Raw genomic sequence first — 21,348 nt, 5'->3', positions numbered from 1 at the left:
GCATGAAAATCTTCACAAACGTCAATAACTTTTATGACTTTTGGAACGTAAATGTGTCCTAGCACACCGGCGGACGGCGAGACGGCTCCAATTCGAGGCGGACGGACGAGTCTGTTGTGGCCTGTGACTATTCAGATTCAGCCCCGGCTCCTGCAAGCCAGGAGAGTGGGAGGGTCATCACAAAAGCTCAAATGTTATCAGATGGGGGACCCTGGGGCAAAATCTTATCAAATGGGGGGTCACTGGTCTAATTTGTGTCATTTCAGGGGTCCTTGACATACAACATCACAACATGTTTGAGAACCACTGATATTATGCTATGATGATGGCTCATAATGGCAGTATGTTTACATGACCTCTGCCCAGCCAAAAAGAAAGCTGATTCAGGAAGTTGATTTAGAAAACAGTTGAGCAGAAACTACAGTTTGATTTTTTCCAAAGCCTCCTGTTACCCTAGTCTGTGAAGATCTGTGGCATGACACCACCCAGGCTAATGGAGACAGCTGAGATATGGTACACCTGGGAAACTTCCCCCTGTCCCATTTCATCTGCTTTGTCCCCCAAAAAGTCCTTGAACGGTTTGCATTTGTTGAAAACCATCGCCACAGTCTCTCTGTCTGTCTGTCTGTTTCTCTTTCTCCCTCTCTCTCTCTCTCTCACTCACACACACACACACACACACACACACACACATGCACGCTTGCAATGAGTTAAGCATTTTTGAGTACTGTAACAGTAATCGTTTATTAAATGTTTATTAAATGCGTATTATGACCAGCATAAGCATTTAACAGGTACTGCAGCCTTTCAACATGATTAATATAAAATACCTGCTTTTAGCATTCAGCACAGAATAAGCTCTGCGATTATACAAGGCTAACTCATCAACTAAGTACCATTTGCAGACCGAGGGTCACGCGACGTCATCCTTTTGCATACATACAGTATTCAGCTACCAAGCACAAAGGGATTTTAAATGCTGTTTGACCCAAGTCTGATCGTTTTTTACCAGCATAAAAAAATAACTGAATAAACATTGCGAAGAAGCTTTGTTTAATTATGGAGGCAGCAGTTTTCTTCATATCTCCAGACGCTATGCTGGGGCCGGGCCATGTCAGCAACATCAGGTTCAGACTATCTTCAAGTCCTTCATAGCAGACTCCAGAGTCTGAAAACACAGTGTGAAATAGTCAAACACTTCTGTCTGCCTTATGTCTCTGAAAGCATCCAGCCAACAGGAAATTGTAATCACACAAATGACCACACTAGTGCTGTGTGTGTGTGTGTGTGTGTGTGTGTGTGTGTGTGTGTGTGTGTGTGTGTGTGTGTGTGTGTGTGTGTGTGTGTGTGTGTGCGCGCGCGCGCGCGCGCGTGCGTGCGTGCGTGTGTGTGTGTTGTTACCTTGACATCCCAGATGGCCATTCCTCCATCCATGCCGGTAGTGCAGAACCTGGTGCACTTGCTCAGCCCTCCATCCAGCACTGAGATTTGGCTGAAAAATATTGTTTGTCAAATTAAGTCAAACTCCTTAAGTCAAACAGCAGGGACTTATAGTTTGTATTTTGAATTTTTTAAATAAGCGTCTTTTTTTGTTGGTTTGTTTGTTTGTTGTTGTTGTTTTTTCGAAAATTGCATGATCTCCTGTTTGGTTATCTTGTCCCACCTGCTTGAGGGTATCACACATACATATAAAAAGCATACACATAGCACTGATTCTCACTCTGCCATGAGTGGCTCTGGGGGAGGGCGTGGCCCCCACAGTAACCCAGTTCCACCTCTGTTGGAGAAAGCACTTTTGCAAATACAGGGGAGGGTTGTAAGGTATACCGCACATTGTAATGTATTGTATATTGTTCTTTTGTTATTCAAAAATAAAATAAAACTTATTATATATAAAAAAAAAAAAAGAAATTGCATGATCAAATTGCTGGATTGAATTGTTATCATATTTGATGTCTAGGTATTGAATCTATTGTATTTTGTCTTTGGAAATATCACACTTTTTTTAGACATTGTTGATTGTTGACCGGTGCATGTATTGTGTGTCCTGAAACACTTCACGGTATCTCAACAGTATGCGATTGTACACAGATGAAAGCAGTAGCCAAAACATGTTGGTATTAATATCGTCAAACTACTTTTGAAAGTGAGACGTGTGCAGCCCACACTACTGTGTTGCCAAGCTGAGTAGGTGGTTGGGGGATGTGGTTGGTTTTGGGATAGGGGTAGGCCCGTTTTCCATGTTGAAAACAATTAGGCGTGTTGTTGAGGTACCGTAAATTCCGCACTATAAGCCGCACCGGAGTATAAGCCGCACCTGCAAAGTTGACTGTTTTTTACATATATAAGCCGCACCGGACTATAAGCCGCGGGTGTTTTAACACGTTGAGTGCCAAGGACGAGATATCTCGGCTTACATAATCCAACCGTTGAGTGCCAAGGACGAGATATCTCGGCTTACATAAACATTTTTTTTTTTTGACGGTGGGACATCGATCAACCCCTTTTACGTCTCCTACACCAGAATTGGAGGTATTGAATGTGTATAATCTATTTTACCGACCCACTGAGTGTCGACATGTCTCTCCACAGTAGAAAGAGGTGACCCAAAACTGGAGGGAAAAGCGCGACGAAGCCGTTCTCATACTGTAAAATTGATGGCGAAAACGCTTTCACTTTCGCGCTGATGCACAGCGGTGGCAACGGTGGGGGGTTCCAAGAATAGATTGGATGCACACTTTGAAACACGCAGCATAAATATGACCAGAATCGCATCAAAGCTCTCAACCAAAACTCCACGAAACGAGCGAGTCCACCCAGACTTCCTCAAACAGCGGCCGCTCAAACAGGCAGCAGCCAGGCAGCAGCAACTTCGTTGTGACACGCCCGCTGGAGAGCCAGGGAGGCAGGAGGAGAACACACACGGAGGGAGGAGTTGGAAGCAGAGGGGGGTTTCCTGCTGTTATGGAGGAAATTACTGTTCAAAACTATTGTTTAGATGTCTGACTCTTACTGATGCCAAAAATGAATGGTTAAAGTGACTGTTCTATCGAATTTCACAAAAAGCCGTTTATCTCTGAATAATTTTTCTGACGCTGAAACCATGCTGTATTCAACTGCTAATGCTTACATAACTACTAACTCTACAAACTAACTATTTTAGACAGAGAAAGCACACATTCTATTAGTTATTTTTAGATGATTGGTGTTCACGAAGTCTTAACAGAAAAGAATCCTCGGCTCTTGTAAAATGAGCCAGAATCCTCAAAAAAAAAACTGGCACAACCTACCTACAGCATTGAAAAAAGGGCTGGCAGTCAATGTGTTAATGGTATTTTTTTTTTTTTTTTTTTTTTTTTATTGTGTTTTAATGTTTAATTACCATATGTAAGGGTTCATGCACAGAGGGGATTGTCGGGAAAGAGATGGCTGTTTGAGGAAGCTCCCATTTATTAACATTTCAACAAAACAACATAACACAACACCACCTGTGTTGTTTTTTACAGTGCACACAGTGTCCGCGGTGTGGTGAAAAGAGGGCAAGAGAGGAAATTAAAACAGAAGTGGATTTATAGTTAGAAAGAGTGCTAAAAAAGAGAGATTTTTTTTTTTTTTTTGGAAAAAATCCATAGATAAGCCGCACCGTTATATAAGCCGCAGGGGCCAAAAAAGGCCATAAAACGGGAAAAAAGCCGCGGCTTATAGTCCGGAATTTACGGTACTCACAAACAGTGCCTAAAGTGCCATAAGGCTGATTGGCCACACCACTGCACTGTGGGCTTCAAGGTATTTGTGCTTGTATGAGTCTGGACAGACATAGATGTAGACTGCTGACTTGTTGGCTTTCTAGTTGTTGTTGTTCCTTGAACAAGCTCCTTGAAAACTGTAACAGTGAAAATGCAACATGTTTCAGATGCTGTGTTAGTGACCGTGGGAAATAAAAAGTGCTCTGAGAACACATTATTCAGCCTCCCTATTTTTCATGGTCAGATATGGGCAAAGGAAAAGGTTTGAGATTTTCAAGTGGGCCCTGAATTGGAAAAGGTTGGGAACCGCTGAGCTAATCAATGAGACAGGCAGACGTTAGAAGGTTTGAGAGATTGAGACATTCCCTGATGGAACGAACAAACCGCCCCCACAGAGCAACTCTCACTAGGTCAGGTCTAATGGTGCTAATGTAGCTCTCTCCTCTTCTCTGCTTTAAGTGTTGTTTGAAATGTGGTATAAAAGGCTTTTTAGAATTTGAATTATCTCTCGTGTGCGCTCTCTTGCACAGTGTTAACTAGTTACTGTAATTAAACTACTTTTTGCGTTAACCTTTTCAAATTTAGTAACTCAATTACAATTACTGACATTTAAATGGACTAGTTACTAGTTAGTTTATGACATGAAAATAGTGGACAACTTCAGAGGATTATCTGCTTTATGATCATCAGACCTAGTCTGGAGAGAGACGGCGCCTCCCTGCCTGGCAAAAATGCTCCACATGCTGCAGCTGCAGCCAGAGCCCCAGAGGCTATTGACCTTAAGCCTATAAGCCCTATAGAGGCTATAAGCAGCCAGAGCCTATAGAGGCTATAAGCAGCCAGAGCCTATAGAGGCTATAAGCCTCTCCAATAAGCTAATGTTCAAGTATCCCATGCAGGTACAATGATAGATCAGATTTGACAGTAGTCTTGTCCCACACTGTGCTACAGCAACACTAAAATAATGTGTGCGTTAATAAGACAATCGAAGCAGACTTTTAAAAGTAACACAAAAGTTACTTTCCCGAGTAACTAATCGCGTTTATTATGCAGTCATTTGTAAAGTAATTAAATTACTTTTTCAGACAAGTAACTAGTAACTGTAACTAATTACACATTTTCAGTAACTTGACCAACACCGCTCTTGCAAGATATCAATATGTATGTTGCAGGCACACACACACTACATGTACCTGATGCTGTTCAGGTGCAGCGAGTTCAGGTGCTGCTCCGTGGACTGGCTGGCCGAGGCACCCCGGCGGTCCAGGTTCTGGAAGCGTTCCCTGGCACTGACGCCTTTCTGGGCCGCCTGTTTGGGGACGTCCAGCTTGCCCCCGAACGTCACGGTGCCCTGCGCACCGTCATACACAAACAGCACCGGGTAACAGTCATGGCCCTGCCGAGACACAAGACATAACACAACCATGCAGTCAGGCACTCTGGAACAACAAGCGCATCGATGGGAAAGAAAGTAGAATGAAAAACCAATGTACAAAGGGTACAACAAGAAATGAACTGATTCCTTCATTGTTGAGTGTGTTCAGAGGGTGTGAATACTCACAGCAGCCACCAAGCTGTTCTCAGTGATGAAGGTAACACACAGCAGAGGAAGGGTTTCAGAAATCAGACTGCTGACCCTGTGGAAACCATGACAAAGGTCAGAGCGTCTAAACACACACACACACACACTAGGGGTGTCAAAAATAATCGATTATAAGATGCATCGCGATGCGGACATGCACGATTCTGCATCGATTCACAAATATCAAAAATCGATGATTTTTTTTTTATTTATTTTTTTTAATAATCGAATAAAATATAATGGAAGTACATGCAGTTGTTTATTTGGATCATAATACAATGCAATTCCAAATGCACTTTTATTTTAAAAGTAGCCACACAGTGAGAAAAAAGAAAGTGAGAAAAAATAAATCATGTATTGGGGAGAAAAGTGATGCATCGATTTAAGATGCATCGAGATGCATCGATAATCGTAATCGAATTGAATCATAGCCCTCTGAATCGTAATCGAATCGAATCGTGAGGCCAGTGAAGATTCACAGCCCTAACACACACACACACACACATTGCCCCGCCCTCTCTTACGTGGCACTCTTGCCTCCCTCTGCGACAGCGACGGTGGAGTCATGCGAGGTCCAGGCCAGGCGGTTTCCAGAGTGTGAAAAACACACACTGTGCACCCAGCCGCCTCCTGCAGTCTGCCCCAGCTCCTCGCCTGCTCCCAGGCCCGACTCAAACAACACCTCCCCAAACGGCATCTTGCTGCCCCAGGAGGTGGGGCCCGGCTTCTCCTCCACCTCCTTTATATAGGCGGAGAACACCCTGCAGGTGGGACAGGTCGGGTCGGGTGGAGGGTGGAACGTGGATTAGAAAGAGAAGGAGAACAGTGAGTGATTTTTACAGGCAGGATTCTTAATTGTTGTTAATTGCAGGCAATAAGTCATATATTAGTAATTATTCTGTGTGTGTGTGTGTGTGTGTGTGTGTGTGTGTGTGTGTGTGTGTGTGTGTGTGTGTGTGTGTGTGTGTGTGTGTGTGTGTGTGTGTGTGCGTGTGTGTGCGCGTGCTCTCTCTTAATACACCGATACCTGCACTTGAAGTCACAGGAGCCGGCAGCCAGCAGCACGTTGTTGGGATGCCAGTCCAGACTGAGGATGGTGGAGCGGATGGGCTTCTTGATGTGCTTGCAGACCCACCTACAGGTAACAATCACAGCTTTGCATGAACCTGCTCAAATCTAGTTTCTAATGGCCAAGAGGAGCATATGAATACACAGTCAGTGTGATGGTGCTTTCCTATGTGGAAGGACTCTCTTCCTGACCCGAGTGTGAATCTCAATAGATTTCCATCACAGTCAGTGTAACTCAGGGATACTCAACTTGCTTTACCCGGGGGCCACTTTCGTGAAATGATAGAAGGCCAGGGGCCAGTTAATAAACAATCATTACATTTTTCTGTAGCGGATTGTAGGTTTTGGGGGTGTCAGCCAGAGTTTAGTCTGACAATGTTGTGCACACCAGATAGTTAGTTAGGTTAAAGGAACACTCCGCCCATTTTCAACCAGCTTTGAATGATTAGAACATCAGTAGTATATCAGAAAACTGTAAACGGTTTTGAAGTCTGTCATTTAATTTGACAGTTATTGAGTGTTAAAGTGTGGACCAGTGACATCACTGGTCCACACTAACTCAAATTAATAACTCATTAACTCAAATCAACTCTAAATAACTGTCAAACTATTCATCATTCATCTAGTTTGACAGTTATTGAGAGTTGATTTGAGTTAATGAGTTATTAATTTGAGTTAGTGTGGACCAGTGATGTCACTGGTCCACACTTTAACACTCAATAACTGTCAAATTAAATGACAGACTTCAAAACCGTTTACAGTTTTCTGATATACTACTGATGTTCTAATCATACAAAGCTGGTTGAAAATGGGCGGAGTGTTCCTTTAAGTACATACATAAGTGCCTGGGTAGCGAGCAGACGGCGGTATTTGACAATTTAGCAGCTAAATAATATATTATTGAAAGATATTCCATATTCCAGACTGAAATGCTATAACAGAAGTGTGAGTATTGGCCAGAATGACATGAACATTTGGACACTTATTCAACAGGTATCTTGCATGTTGCATTCAGGTGCACTGTAAAAAAAAAAAAAAAAAAAAAATTTTTTTTTTCCAATTCCATCGGCCCGTGGGCCGCCAGTTGAGTATCACTGGTGTAACTAAAGAGAAGTAATACTACAGCAGAAAGACGTGCAGCAGCACTCACCAGTCATTCTCCTGCTCAAAGTAGCAGATGGAGATGAGGCGTGATCCGCTGCCCACAGCAAACTTGTTCTCCCGTGGCGACCACTTGACACAGCGAGCAGCCCGGTTGATCCTGAGGATGACCAGGGTGGGCTTCCATGAGCCCTCCTTCTGGGTCCACACGTAGGCGTTACGGTCCGCCCCACACGTCACTATACGGTTACTGTCTGGAGCCCAGTCTATGCCTGCAGGGGAAGGGAACAGGGTAGGGTTGGACTTGGGAGGGACTTAGTATATCACTGTTTTGTTTGTGTGTGTGTGTGTGTGAGTGAGTGAGTGAGTGAGTGAGGGCGTGTGTGTGTGTGCGTGTGCGTGTGCGTGTGCGTGTGTGTGAGTGAGGGTGTGTGTGTGTGTGGGTATCTCACCTGTCACCTGCCCATTGTGTTCCTTCAGCTCGTGGATCTTGGTCCACTTAGCGCCGTCTTTCTTGTAGATGTGCACATCATGGTTGTTGGGGCACAGGGCGATCTCTGCAGCACAGCAGCACACACACACACACACACACACACACGCGTATACTGCATATCAACACAATAAGGTAATAATGCACGTCAATAAAATGAACGGACGGGAATTTGATCAGTGTTGAAACAAAGTCCAGTGCGATTGATGATGAGACGTGATTAGGATGGTCTGATTTGTGCAGTGGAACATAAAGCAGCTGACTGGCTCCATGTGAACAGGGAAATAAATGGAGAACTACAGTACAGTATGTATGTATCCGCCTGCAGGCCAGACGCAGACACATGCTATCTTTATATAGATGATGTGCCAGGACTGTGACCTCACTTCTCCTCATGTAGAAGAAGCAAACTCTGCACATGTGCTAGTCAGCAGATGAGTCAGAAGCACTTTGTCTGTGTGGGAGCTTTTGTAGGTGGTTTTTGTGGGAGGGGGAAGGGGGGGGTTCTTCTTCTTTTTTTGCGAGAGTTGTACTTGCAAGTGTGTGCAAATGTCTGTGTTACATCCGCTTTGCCCAGAAACCAAGACGCTGATCAAAGAGCCTCTCAGAGAGGAGGTCCCCTCCTCCCCCTCTCACTATAACAGGAAACAGGAAATACCTTCTCCCCACCTGGGAACCAATCACAAACCTCTATTTATCATGCTACTCTGTAGTTGGGGAGGGTGGGGAGGGGGCAAGAGGTTCTGTGATGTTGCAGATAAAAAAAAAAAACTTTATCAGGTTTAGAGCCGAGATGACTCTGTCCATATAACTGACACTCCACATGAAATATGGCCCTGTGTGTCAAAAGCCAAGGTGGTGGACCAATCAGAGAAGGCGGCGAGACTCACGGGTCCGGTCTTTGTTCCAAGCGTGACAGCTAATTGGTTCGAGCAGGAAGCTGTGGTATGCCATGGCCAATCGGATGTTAGAAGCCAGACCAGGAAGTGATGTGAGGAACCAGCGGCTGAGAGGTTTACAGTTGAGTCTAGAAAAGAGAAGTTGTTCTCATTAAAAGGGAAGAAGCAGAGAGAGGAAAAAGCAGAAGACAAACAACCAGGGCGGGGAAGACTGAACTATTTTATGAAAGACAATGGGAGTGCAGACTCATTTAGAGGTACTTTGCGAGGTAAAAAAACAAAACAAAAAACAGGCTGAAGCGATCTCAAGTTGTGTTAATGAAATCCAGACTGGTGGAGGTATGACAGTAACGATGCAGGTCAAGAGTGACACACTCACCCCAAACACACACATTTACCATTTGAGCACACAACCAGGAAATAAAGACAAACACGTTATACATTTCAGTCAGCTACAGTCAAACACTATACTAGTCCTAAAATCAATGGCTTCACTTGCTGTGTGTGTGTGTGTGTGTGTGTGTGTGTGTGTGTGTGTGTGTGTGTGTGTGTGTGTGTAGGCAGACGCCTGTTGCACACTTTCTACTTTTCTTTTTTTGAAAATGCATGTGTGCCTGTGTGTGTGTGTGTGTGTGTGTGTGTGTGTGTGGGTGGGTGAATGTTTGTGTTGCATGCTGACATGTCTAAACATACTCAGGTTAACTGTGTGTGTGATCTTCTGGGCTACTTACCCTGAGGGCTGGATGGATGAAGAGCTGTGGAGGGAGATGGATGCAGAGGAGAGCAGCAGGGCGGCAGATCAGAAGAAAAGGCTGTTCAGCTCGCGGACTCTGGCCAGTCAACGCGAACGCCAACGACAGAGTGAAGCTCAGCTCACAGGAAGAGAGAGAGAGAGGGTGAAGTGGCGAGAGGGAGGAGAGAGGGAAGGGGAGGAGGTTACAGTGAAGTCAGACAGGCAGGCAGGCTGACTCTAACAGCTCGGAAGGGGAACAACAACCAGAAGAGTTATGCATTAAAAAAAAAAAGAATTGAAAATATAATGGGTGCGGCCTATCTAAAATGTGAGATATGGAGCAGATGAGTTTTTCTGAAAAGAAAGTGGCAGAGGATGGGAAGTAAAACAACAAAGTTTTGCTTTTAGTACAACTAGGAAGAGAGGGAGGAGCAACAACACAATACACTGTTCTGCAACAAGGAGGAGACAGAAAGTGAAGGGGGAGGCACAAAGAACTGACAAAGCATGAAAGACAAGGAAAAGGAGGGGGAGGGAGGAATGGTCACTTCTCTGCATAGACAGGGGAGCTAGGGCACTTCTCTGCATAAAGACTACAGGGGAGCTAGGACAAGCAAAGGGGAAGAGAGAGAGGAGATGGTAGAAAAGCCTACTGCAAAAACAAGTGGGGGGCAGGGGAGTAAAGGGTTAATATACATTCCTTTCCTTTTCCTACTTTGATTTCATTTTCTGTGAGACTTTTAGGGAATCATTGCCTTATTCCAAACAGCTCTGAAGCTCCTGCTCCCAAACCACCTGGACTTCACCAGAACTATACCCTCTCCTCTCCTCTGGACATTTAAAAGCAGGGATGGAAAGTTGACCTGCCTGTTAGCTTATGTCAGCTATTTGTCATTCTGGAAGAACTGACCTCAATATTCACACTTTCCATTAGGGCTTCAGAGAGAAGCTATGGAAGTGGCGGTCGCAGAAAACCAAAGAGCTAGGACTTTGATCCTTCAGGTTCCAAAAATCTCTTTTCTCACAACACTTTATGGAAAATGCTTAGGCTGCGTCCATATTTGTACCCTAAACTGTTCTGTGATGTAGCACACAGGGGGCTACAAAGAGGTCCCGTTTCCCTAAAGCAGGGGTTCCCACAACCTTTTTTGGCTTGTGACACCACTTTGACATTCCAAAAATCTCAGGGATCTGTGATCTCATCAATGTCACACGCTGACTTTAATCTATGAAATCTGACTTTTTTTTCTCAGAATTCTGACATTAAAATCAGAATGCAGATTTCTTTTTCTCAGATTTCTAACTTTAATCTCAGAATTCTGACTTTATTCTCAGAAAACTGACAATCCTCTTCTGTAGTTTTAAATTGTGTGTCCCCCCCCCCCAGACGATCCCATTTGAAATGCAGGCAACCCCACCTGGGGTCGCGGACCTGGGAGCACTGCCCTAATGTCAGAAGAAACTTCTGATGACGTGGTCCTTGCGGATAGGAGTCAATCTCAGCTCATATTTTTGGGATTGCCCTGCTGTTTGGTCATCTAGGAAGACATTTTCCATAAACGGCATAATTGTACACACTACTCGCATCTAAAAATAGTTCTTAAGTACTCAGGCATAAATGTGAATTGCATAACTTTAAAAACGCCTAAATAAATAGCAGCATCTCATAAGAAAACCTACTCGAGTACTGTACAGCACATTCATATTACCCCGCTCACCCCCATCAAGAGTGGCTGATGCAAAAGGAAGACAGTTGAGTGAGTTGTGTACTGGAAATGTACTTCATCTTTATTTTTGTCTAGCTCATGATCAGTTACATAGAAATCCTCCATCTTGTTTTTCATGATCAGTTACATAGAAATCCTCCATCTTGTTTTTCACGATCAGTTACATAGAAATCCTCCATCTTGTTTTGTGTGGTTTTTAGTGTAGTAGCTACAGAAGCTGGCCAGCCGTTTACTCTGCACAAGGTTTAGACAGCTGCATTCTCTCTCCACAATCAGATCCCATACATATCCCCACAGCCAAAGCAGCAACGTGACCTCATAATATCAATTACCAGTGTCCTGATCAAAACAATGACTTCTCCCGCTGGAAAATATTTAGTACTTTCAGGAAGCAAAACGCCAAGTGCCTCCTATCTACTAAATATTGATATTCCGAGATCACATTAAGGTTGAACCTGAGGTGAAATACAATCTGATTTTCGGGGGTAAAATGCACCTTTTAGTGTTTGACTTTTGGTACAGGAGGTTAGAGAACATAAAAACACACTTCATGTCACGTTTCACACGTGTCAGAGGCCTTTCCTGCTTTGACCCCTGGTTAGCCTTCATTTAAAAACAAACGACAACAACACAAATCAACAGTGATGTCACACGTCAGCTCAGAGTGTGTGTGTGTGTGTGTGTGTGTGTGTGTGAGAGTGGGTAAGTGTGTGAGTGAGAGTGTATGCACACGCGCACCAGGGTGTGTGTTATGGTCTGATCAGTGCTTTAGTAGACACTCTATAATGTGGTCAGTCATGTAAGTTACTGGCTGTGGCTGCATCGTAGGAGCAGAGGAGAGGTGGGCAGGAGATTGGTGAGGATTGGGGCGGGGGGGGGGGGGGTGAGGCGGCAGCGTCTCTTCAGTCAAACACACGATTCCTTCACATGATGCGGAGACCCTGGATAGAAGCTTCTAGACTCTGAGGAGGTAAAACACACAGGTGCAAACCGCATTTAGGAGTGTCACGTGGAAACAAATGAAGGAGAAGCTCAGTGTGTGTGTGTGTGTGTGTGTGTGTGTGTGTGTGTGTGTGTGTGTGTGTGTGTGTAAATACCTTGAAGTCCCAAATGGTCATCGCTCCATCGATGCCTGTGGTGCAGAACTTGCGACAATCCGTTTTGTCTCCCTCGTAGATAGACACTTGGCTGAGGAACAGACACACACAGGATGGGTTTTAAAAGGGTGTGGCAAAGTTCAATCAAATTCAAGGACTTTAAAGCAGGACTAAACCCCCCAGATTTCTTGCAAAAACGGTATTCTACTTGATTTGAAAACTGCAGGCAAGACGGCCGCCTATACTCCCTTCTGTACCCTGGCAGAATAAACTATCATAACTTGGCCAATAAGTATGTAAGATACAAAATCAAACAAATTGTAATGTCTTTATTTGTTGTAGAATGCAGAGGACCATGTAACTGTTTAGTTAAACTCGCATTCCAGGAATATTGTATTTACTGCGCTGCTCTAAAGATAACGTAAGTGGCTCGAGACCGTTTCGTCCTGAAACCCACTCGCTTTGCGCCAGAACACAATCGATTTGGGGGTGGAACACGCCAGGATTGGCCAACGGCAACGCCCAGAACTGTGAAATCAAATCATCGACAGTATTTTCAGTGTATCAGAGATAGAGAACGATAAATGATAAATACAGCCACGTTATAAACAACAAACTAACGCTGGTGATCCGTATGGAAACAGTGTTACTCGAAATGGTTAAAAGTTATATCAATTTGGTCATTCAGTGGTGTTTTACTGCCATGTAACATAACTAACTAGCGGCTAATATTAGCCACAGTAGGCGATTACCCATGGAAGCATTGCTCTTAAAGGGCTCGCGCCGCGTGAACTACAGTAATACTCACATGAGGGATTTTTCCCCCCCGAAATAACGCGGGTTTGAGGGGTGGGTATGGGGAGTGGCTAGATATATATGTGGGTGGTGGGAGGGGGCGTGGTCAGGAACATGGGTGGGGCTAGGGAAAAGGGGCCGAGGCTAGGGATAGGCAGGCCATAGAGCTCAATAGTCACGTGACGTCTCGAGCCCTGGAAGAGAATTCCCCATTCATTTTCTCCATAGACATTTCGAAAAAATCTTTCTAACGAGTAGTTTTAACGCTGGAACCAAGCCAACCAGTGACCTAGTGAATCGTGAGTGACCATAAAACATTTCACTTGGAGCAAAAACAAAAAATAAAAAGCCGGAAAAAACAAAAAAACTTTTTTTTTTTTTTTTGCTGTGCTCCCTGGGAGTGTGTGACCTACGTGATGCTGTTCTGGTGCAGTGTGTCCAGGGCAGTGTTGCGGTCCTCGGTGGTGGCTCTCTTGTCCATATTCCTGAAGCGCTCCATGGCAGAGATGTTCCTCTGAATACTCTGCTTGGGGAGGTCGAGCTTTGACACGAATGTCAGGCTGCCACCCTCGTCACAACGGAACAGCATGGGGCAACAGTCGTGACCCTGGACACACAAAACAGATTCCAATGGCATCCCCACCTGAGACGTCATCTGTGCATTGAAATGTGCAACGAATAGTGTGCATGTTTTATTCTTACCGCGGCTACCAAACTGTTCTCCGAGACAAAGATGACACCGAGGAGGGGAAGGAACTCCGTCTTCAGCTGCGAAGGACTGCACACACACACACACACACAATGTCATTCAGCAGCAGTGGACATATTTCCGCTGCTGAATGCATAGCGGAAACCAGAGGTGGGCAGTAACTAAGTAGAAATACTTTGTTGCTGTACTTAAGTAGGATTTTCAGGTATCTGTACCTTACGGAGTATTTATTTTTCTGACAACGTTTTACTTTTACTCCCTACATTTTAACACATATCTGTACTTTCTACTCCTTACATTTTCAAAACAGACTAGTTACTTTGTAGGACAGCCAAGAATTATGTAATGTTTGTCTGTCGCTGCCGTCTCGCGCTCTCCCAGCTTTCAACGCATTACGTGCACTTTTTTTTTTACCAGATCATACACATTATTAGTCAATGTTTTGGGGGGATATACTTGATAGTCTTCGAATTATATTAATATGATGGGAGTTTCAGTTAGTTTAGTTTATTATTATTATTTTTTACTTTTACTTGAGTAAACAAGTTAAATCAGTACTGTACTTCTACTTACGTAAAAATGCATGTACTTTTCCCATCTCTGGGGGGAAAACTGAATTGGCAAAGGATTAATTTAATTAATTATTCCCATATTTAATAAGACATCTCCCAGGTTGCCACACTAAGCATATTATTCTGTCCACGCAGACTTACCTGGCAGTCTTGGAGCTGTCCACCACAGTGACAGTGCTGTCATGGCTGACCCAGGCCAGGCGGTTGCCAGAGGCTGAGAAAGAGACAGAGTGGACCCAACCCCCTCCACCTAACACAGAGGACATGCATTAAAACTAGAACGACCACACCGCAGATACATACTGTATATGCCTCCGGCAACAAGTGAGCAGTCGACATCCATGTCTGTTGAGACTTTGACATTTGAGCCAAATGTGAAGAAATTTCGTCAAGGTTTTACTGAGATATGGCGTTACCGAGCTTGAAAATGGCATTTGTGGGGTCACAGTGACCTTGACCTTTGCTTTGACCACCAAAATGTAATCAGTTCATCCTTGAGTCCAAGTGGACGTTTGAGGCAAATTAGATTAAATTCCGTCAAGGCGTTCCTGAGATATCGCGCTAACGAACTTGGGAATGGCATTCGTGAGGTCACAGTGACCTTGAACTTTGACTTTTGAGCACCAAAATCTAATCAGTTCATCCTTAAGTCAACGTTTGAAGCAAATTTGATGAAATTCTGTCAAGGCGTTCCCAAGGCGTCAACGAACATCAGACGGACGGACAACCCAAATCCATAATGCCTCCGGCCTGGCTACCACCGCCGGCGGAGGCATAAAAATACATTTGGTTTAGTTCAAAAGGAGCTTCAAGTGAACTGAAAGATGATTTGAACAGTGACACATTAACACAGATATAGACCTGCTGCAAATTCTGCTAGCACAGCCCCAAATGGCATCTTGCTGCCCCAGGGAGTGGGGCCTGGCTTCTCTTCCACCTCCTTAATGTAGGCTGAAAACACCCTGCAGGCAAGGGATGGGGAAGGCAGGGGGGGGGGGGGGGGGCAGAAAACAACAGAGGATGTTAGCATGTTTCAATCTTCATCTCTTGTGTCCCATAAAAAAAAATAAAGGTGTTCTCTCACCTGCACTTGAAGTCACAGGAGCCGGCAGCCAGCAGCACGTTGTTGGGATGCCAGTCCAGACTGAGGATGGTGGAGCGGATGGGCTTCTTGATGTGCTTACTCACCCACCTGATGCACAGACAAGCACACGGTTTGGTTTGTTTTAATTGGAGTGATATACACATACTGCAGCAGTTCAAGTCACCTTGTGATATACACATACTGCAGCAGTTCAAGTCACCTTAGCCGTTTTCACACATTTTCACACGCTTTTTACCGGTAAATGACCGGAAAGCGGTCTAATGCCTTCATGTGTGAAAGTTGTTTTCCAGTATAAGCGCGACCCCGTCATCGCGGACATTTCACCAGTTCCTAGGTTGTCAGAAGAGCGGTATGGCTGCTTCATGTGTGGGCGTGGCTATTTCTCTCCAACAGGGATCCCTACTTCTTCAAAGATTTCAGTTCAAAGACTGGTTAGCGAATGTGAAGGATACAACATACATGCCCTCTTAAGTCAAACGAGTGTGATTTATTGTGTGACAAGCAAACTTATTTCACCATCGGAGTTTTGCCGACCCCCAAAATAAGGAGGATTCCCCATCCAAGTGCACACGTCACTCCCCACCCGCTCTGCAGTGCCCCCCCCCCTCAAATACAGGCAATTTCGCTGCTATATTCACACATGTGAGCCCTCAGGTGTGAAGGGAAATTCCGGGAAATGGCCGATATTGATTTACAGGCAATGTTCCTGTATGCATGTGTGAAAACGGCTCTTGTGATATACACATACTGCAGCAGTTCAAGTCAATTTGTGTCTCCATCTTCACAGTGTGTCATCCTCTTCTCTGCGCTGCACTCATGTTGAGCAGTAGCCTTGACACGAGAAGCAGGCAGTCTCGCTTCGAGGCTAGTTGAGCAGCGTTAACTTATTGTCAGATTTAAAAGTATCAAGTTACTCTTTACGGTTATGTTACAACACATGCGAGTTCAAAGGAATTGTGGGATTTTATGGAGACGGACTGTCTGTCACGGTTGAGTTACAGAGCTAACATTAATTGCATCGCCAAATTGCAGACATGATATGATGCACAGTTTTGCATTACAGAGTGGCTGTTTATGTTGTGCCTTGTTGTGGCGCTGCAATGGCCGACATCCCTAGCTTGTCAGGGATGATTCCAGCATGCAGCCTGGTGGCAATGTGCTGAAACACACCCTTCACCCAGGGGAACAGCTGTCTCAGGTCAGGAGCGAATGCTAGCAAGCATTTTCTTATAGCGGATGACAGCCACTCAGTTTGTTACCCAACGATTTGCCCAAGTATCCCAAGTCTCACCAGTCGTTCTCAGACTCAAAGTAGCAGACGGAGATGAGTCGAGCCCCGCTGCCGACGGCAAACTTGTTCTCCAGTGGAGACCATTTGACAAAGGTGGCAGCTCGGTTGATCCGGAGGATGACCAAGGTGGGCTTCCACACTCCTTCTTTCTGGGACCACACGTAGGCGTTACGGTCTGCTCCACAAGTCACTATACGGTCACTTTTGGGAGCCCAGTCGATACCTACGAGACAACAGAGACAATAACAAACCTGAATAAATTATACTGAAGGAAGAAAAGGACAGTCATTAATGATTGGCTTATACAACAATCATGATGAAGAGAGTAGTTCGCTCAATAGACCTTCACGTTATAGAGGTAAAAAATCTTTCATCTGTAAACTCACTGATGTTAACAGGGAAACTTCTGAGTCTGGTGGCAAAAAAAGCTGTGATATTCCAGAAACCATGCCCGTAGCTACCAACACAGAGGTCATGACCAAGGTATTTTCTTTTTTTTCCCCTCTCTTTTTTTTTTAAAGAAAAATTACCCCGGCCCCCAGATCTATTAATCTGTCATTGATGTTTTAAAGCCCTCATAAATAACATGATATATGACATAGTTGATCAGAAATGCAACAATTTGGTTCCTCTCTGTGTGCTATATAGAAGGAAGAGACATAACTCAACACAACGTTCAAATTTTGTATCGGGGCTAGACTTTGGGGACAGTTCTATTCAAGTGAATGGGTAAGTAACTCCCCTGTAAGTGATGTTTGTGTAGATGGGGCATTGTATTTAATTGAGCAGTATTCTGCCATATGTGACCTGTATGCAGAATTATGTGGGGAGACGTTTATTTTTTGTATCATTGTAAAGTAACAGCACAGTAAAGAGGATATTAATCCAATATGATGTATGTCGTTCTTTATAGATCTAGCCTCTTAATTTTGCTCTCAAAGTTCACCAGATTGAAGCATTTTACTTTAAAATGGACAACATTTTCGAACTGGGGGTCATAGTCCCCCCATGACCCCCACGCCGCGCTAAAATGACCTCGGTATTTCTCAAACCCTGGCTACGGCCATGCCAGAAATGTTTGTTTTTACTTGTGGGTTCTTAAGAACCGTTTTCCAAGACCCCTCGAGTGGTCTATAAACGTACCCCAATCTGCGTAACATGCTGGTGAAGGCAGATCTTCCTCCTCCTTCACCCTCACATTTTCTGAGCTAGATCCCTTTTGAAATGATCCATGTGGCCATTGCCAGTAGTGTCATTTCACACAAAAGATCAACTCTTTTCACCACCCCCACATAGTGCTGCACGATTTGGGGGAAAGGTGCGATTTGCAATTAAGGTGGACAATATTGCGATTTGCGATATAATAAACAAATGGTATCGGGTTGTGCCGGTATAGGTTTTTGACGGTATATTTGAGTGGAAATAGGTTCTATGGGTGCCAACAAGTCTATTCAAGAATGTTTACAAGAAATATGTCAGAAAGCAATCTACTGTATATTATCAAATCTTTTTGGAAGTTTATTTTATTTATTTTCTTTTCAGTAAAACAAACTGAACAGCAGATTTTTATCTCAGTGCAATTAATACTTAAATCACAACAAAGAGTCAAAACTGTAGGCGAAGGTACATTGGGGTGCAGTGTGTGTGTGTGGGAGGGGGATGTTCCTCTCGTCCAGTGGTTCTCAATCTTTTTACACCAAGTATGATCACCTTATGAAAGTATGAGGGAGGGAGCCCCACGCCCCACGTACCACCCGTACCACAGGTTGAGAACCACTGCTCTAGTCTATCATAAGAGAAAACAGAAAAGTTTGGGAACCACTTGCTGAGTGAATGAATACCTGTTATGTGTCCATTGTGCTCCTTTAGCTCATGAGTCTTCATCCACTGGTTACCACTCTTCTTATAGATATGTACTTCATGGTTATTGGGACTGATGGCAATTTCTACAGAAATTAGATAATAGATAGATGGTTAACAGTTAACACAATGGAAAGTAAGGTAGATCAGTACCTGGTGTCTGCACACTACCAAGCTGAAGTACTAGATATTTTTAAGTTCACAAACCCCCAAAATGCAGTTATTTTTGTGCTGAAAGTAGTCTCTGGATCGAATAAAAATTATTAGTACATAAAAGAAGGTTAACAACAACAAATGTGTACCGGTATATCATATTACATTTTAAAGTCGAGGTGAACCGGAGGCGAATGCAAATGCGCAAGCGTCGCAGACTCAAACAAATCTTGTCTGAGATGACAGGGTTGAGAGGCAGACCACAAGCCGCACAATGCCGGGTGTTGATGATTTGATTTGACAATTATGTCGACTGGCTTTGGCATTGGTCAATCATGGCGTGTTCCACCCCCAAATCGAGTGGGATTCAGCGTGTTGTCGTGCTACGCGAGTGGGATGCGGACAATCCGATGCATGGGTGCTGCCCGCCCGCCTGGAGTCTCCGAGGGGCGACCCCTGACAACCACGCTCTCAAGCGCGCGCCTTTATCGCTATTTCTGTAAATACGATATTCCTGGAATGCGCGTTTTAACGAGCCAGTTACATTTCTTTGCATTCTTAGAGATTATTGTTTTTATTTTTTGTTCATGTTTCATACAATTGGCCAAGTTAGTAGTTAGTTTATGGGATAGGAATTCTGCCAGATTACAGACACTAGGCACCATTTTCTACTTCATTTGGAAGAGAAAATTATCCTGAAATGAAGATTTGATTGACAGCTGCCCTGTCACGATATGATTTGTTGAAATGGGGTAGAAATTTGATAGTACTAGGTGATGTCAGCAAACTGTAGATTACTGTTATCAATGAAATCTTGAAAAATGAACTTTTGATGTGAAAAAGTGTGAAAAACTAAAGAAATTTGATTTTTGTGTGTGCATACATTATTAAATAGGTGCACTGCATACCCAGGTATTTGAACTAAAAGAAAAGAAAAGAAAAGTCATTTTTGGGTTCAGCACGACTTTAATGCTGATATCAGTATGTTTTCAAATAAAGAACGTCTGTACGTGGTGTGTAAAACTATTTGTACAGCCACACAAAGAGCCTTCACTTACGTGTCCTGTCGCGGTTCCATGCGTGGCAGGTGATGGGCTCCAACAGAAACTGATGTAGGGACATCTTGCCTGGGTGTGGTCCTTAACTGAAACTCTGCTAAGTCACACAGAAAAACTCATTTTAGCAACTAGCCCAAATCTAGGCAAACAACTAAACAGAACTTTGCATATTTCACTGTGTCTATAAAGTCAGTCACAAATGGGACAGCTGGCTAACTAAGCAACTTTATCACCATAACGCTAGCTAGTAGCTACATTAGCTAAGGTTAACGTTAAGTAAACCCCATCAGTCAAAACCAAAACACTTGATGGCTGCTAGCCTGCTACGACAAGCAAACGTTATCGTTGGTTAATGTAACGTTACCCAGCTAGCTAGCCGACTTGCCCAACCAGACCAGACATCGTTATGCATTACCGTTGACTGGCATTACAATTACGTTGAGTCACAAGTTAACGTTACCATTTGCCATCTAACGTTAGGTTGACATTATTAGATGGTGTTCGCTAGCGTTAACGCTAAACAGCTAGCTAGCTAGCTAACGTTAACTGATGCTATTTGGGCCTGGTAACCAAGTTTGTCATTTGGGGAAATGTAACGCTACTGACGTGTTACTATCCACATAACGTTATTCACCAAACGGTCTGTCTTCTTGGAATCAGACACCGATTTTTCCTCAGAGTACCAGTCACAACTCCAGGTGCTGCCTGGTGGTAACGTTAGCCTGCATGCTAACTTACCTTATCAGTCCCGGTCCTGCTTGTGTGCACAAGCCGGCGAGTTAGCTACGTTGGCAAGGAAAGGCTAGATCGGGAATGGACTTGAATTCGCGGACTCTGGGCAGTCGACACGAATTCGTCCGGGAATGTTGAGGGAATGTCAAGACGGCCAGGCGGACACGACAACAGGGGGCATTCGGCGAGAGCCGTCGGTAACTCGGTGCCTAGCTGACAGCTAGCTTAGCATCACGCTAGCTGTGTTACATTCAATTCAATTGAATAACCTCGTTCACGTAGTAGTAGTACTAGTCACACGTATGAGTCACACACAAACCCCGGCCGTGAAAGGACTCCTCTAGCGGCTCAAATAGGAATTATCTAACCTCTACGAATGAGTACTACCCATCACCCGATTGCTCTCCCAGCGCAGCACAGGGTCTCAGGCAGCCGCAGAATGATCATCAGACTGGTCCTAAATGTGTAGCGTTATTACGGTACACCATTGATAATATCATCAGTGGCATCTTCAGTGATGTCGTATGCTTCTTTCCCCCCTCCGAATTCTGACTTTAATCTGAGAATTCTGACTTTAATCTAAAAAATTATGACTTTATTTTCAGAATTCTGACTTTATTCTCAGAATCC

At 44.1% G+C, this 21,348-nt stretch overlaps 2 protein-coding genes across 4 annotated transcripts; both read right to left on the bottom strand.

Annotated features, from left to right (window-relative positions):
- Positions 1-725: 725 nt before the first annotated feature.
- On the bottom strand, positions 726-9,777 carry arpc1b (actin related protein 2/3 complex, subunit 1B). Its single transcript, XM_083656184.1, has 10 exons — positions 9,618-9,777; positions 8,878-9,014; positions 7,950-8,054; positions 7,547-7,769; positions 6,356-6,463; positions 5,853-6,089; positions 5,308-5,383; positions 4,940-5,142; positions 1,402-1,492; positions 726-1,168 (listed from the first exon to the last, which is right to left on the bottom strand). The coding sequence occupies exons 2-10, from the start codon at positions 8,939-8,941 to the stop codon at positions 1,130-1,132; spliced, it is 1,146 nt and encodes a 381-aa protein (XP_083512310.1). The 5' UTR covers positions 8,942-9,014; positions 9,618-9,777; the 3' UTR covers positions 726-1,129.
- A 1,610-nt stretch (positions 9,778-11,387) lies between these two features.
- On the bottom strand, positions 11,388-21,000 carry arpc1a (actin related protein 2/3 complex, subunit 1A). 3 transcript variants are annotated; one of them, XM_083656187.1, is made up of 11 exons: positions 20,725-21,000; positions 19,987-20,083; positions 18,757-18,861; positions 16,916-17,138; positions 15,604-15,711; positions 15,381-15,481; positions 14,661-14,769; positions 13,941-14,016; positions 13,652-13,845; positions 12,444-12,534; positions 11,388-12,308 (listed from the first exon to the last, which is right to left on the bottom strand). In XM_083656187.1, exons 2-11 carry the CDS (start codon positions 20,048-20,050, stop codon positions 12,270-12,272), a joined length of 1,110 nt encoding a protein of 369 aa, XP_083512313.1. In that variant the 5' UTR covers positions 20,051-20,083; positions 20,725-21,000; the 3' UTR covers positions 11,388-12,269. The 3 variants fall into 3 exon arrangements, with proteins under 3 accessions (XP_083512313.1, XP_083512312.1, XP_083512314.1); XM_083656186.1 differs by having other exon boundaries at positions 19,987-20,080; XM_083656188.1 differs by lacking the exon at positions 20,725-21,000 and adding an exon at positions 20,593-20,617 and having other exon boundaries at positions 19,987-20,080.
- Positions 21,001-21,348: the final 348 nt, after the last annotated feature.

This window comes from Poromitra crassiceps, assembly GCF_964638095.1.
Source record: "Poromitra crassiceps genome assembly, chromosome: 19".
NCBI classification, from domain to species: domain Eukaryota; kingdom Metazoa; phylum Chordata; class Actinopteri; order Beryciformes; family Melamphaidae; genus Poromitra; species Poromitra crassiceps.
Note: the sequence above shows the minus strand (reverse complement) of the source record. Positions and strands in the feature narration are given on the sequence as shown.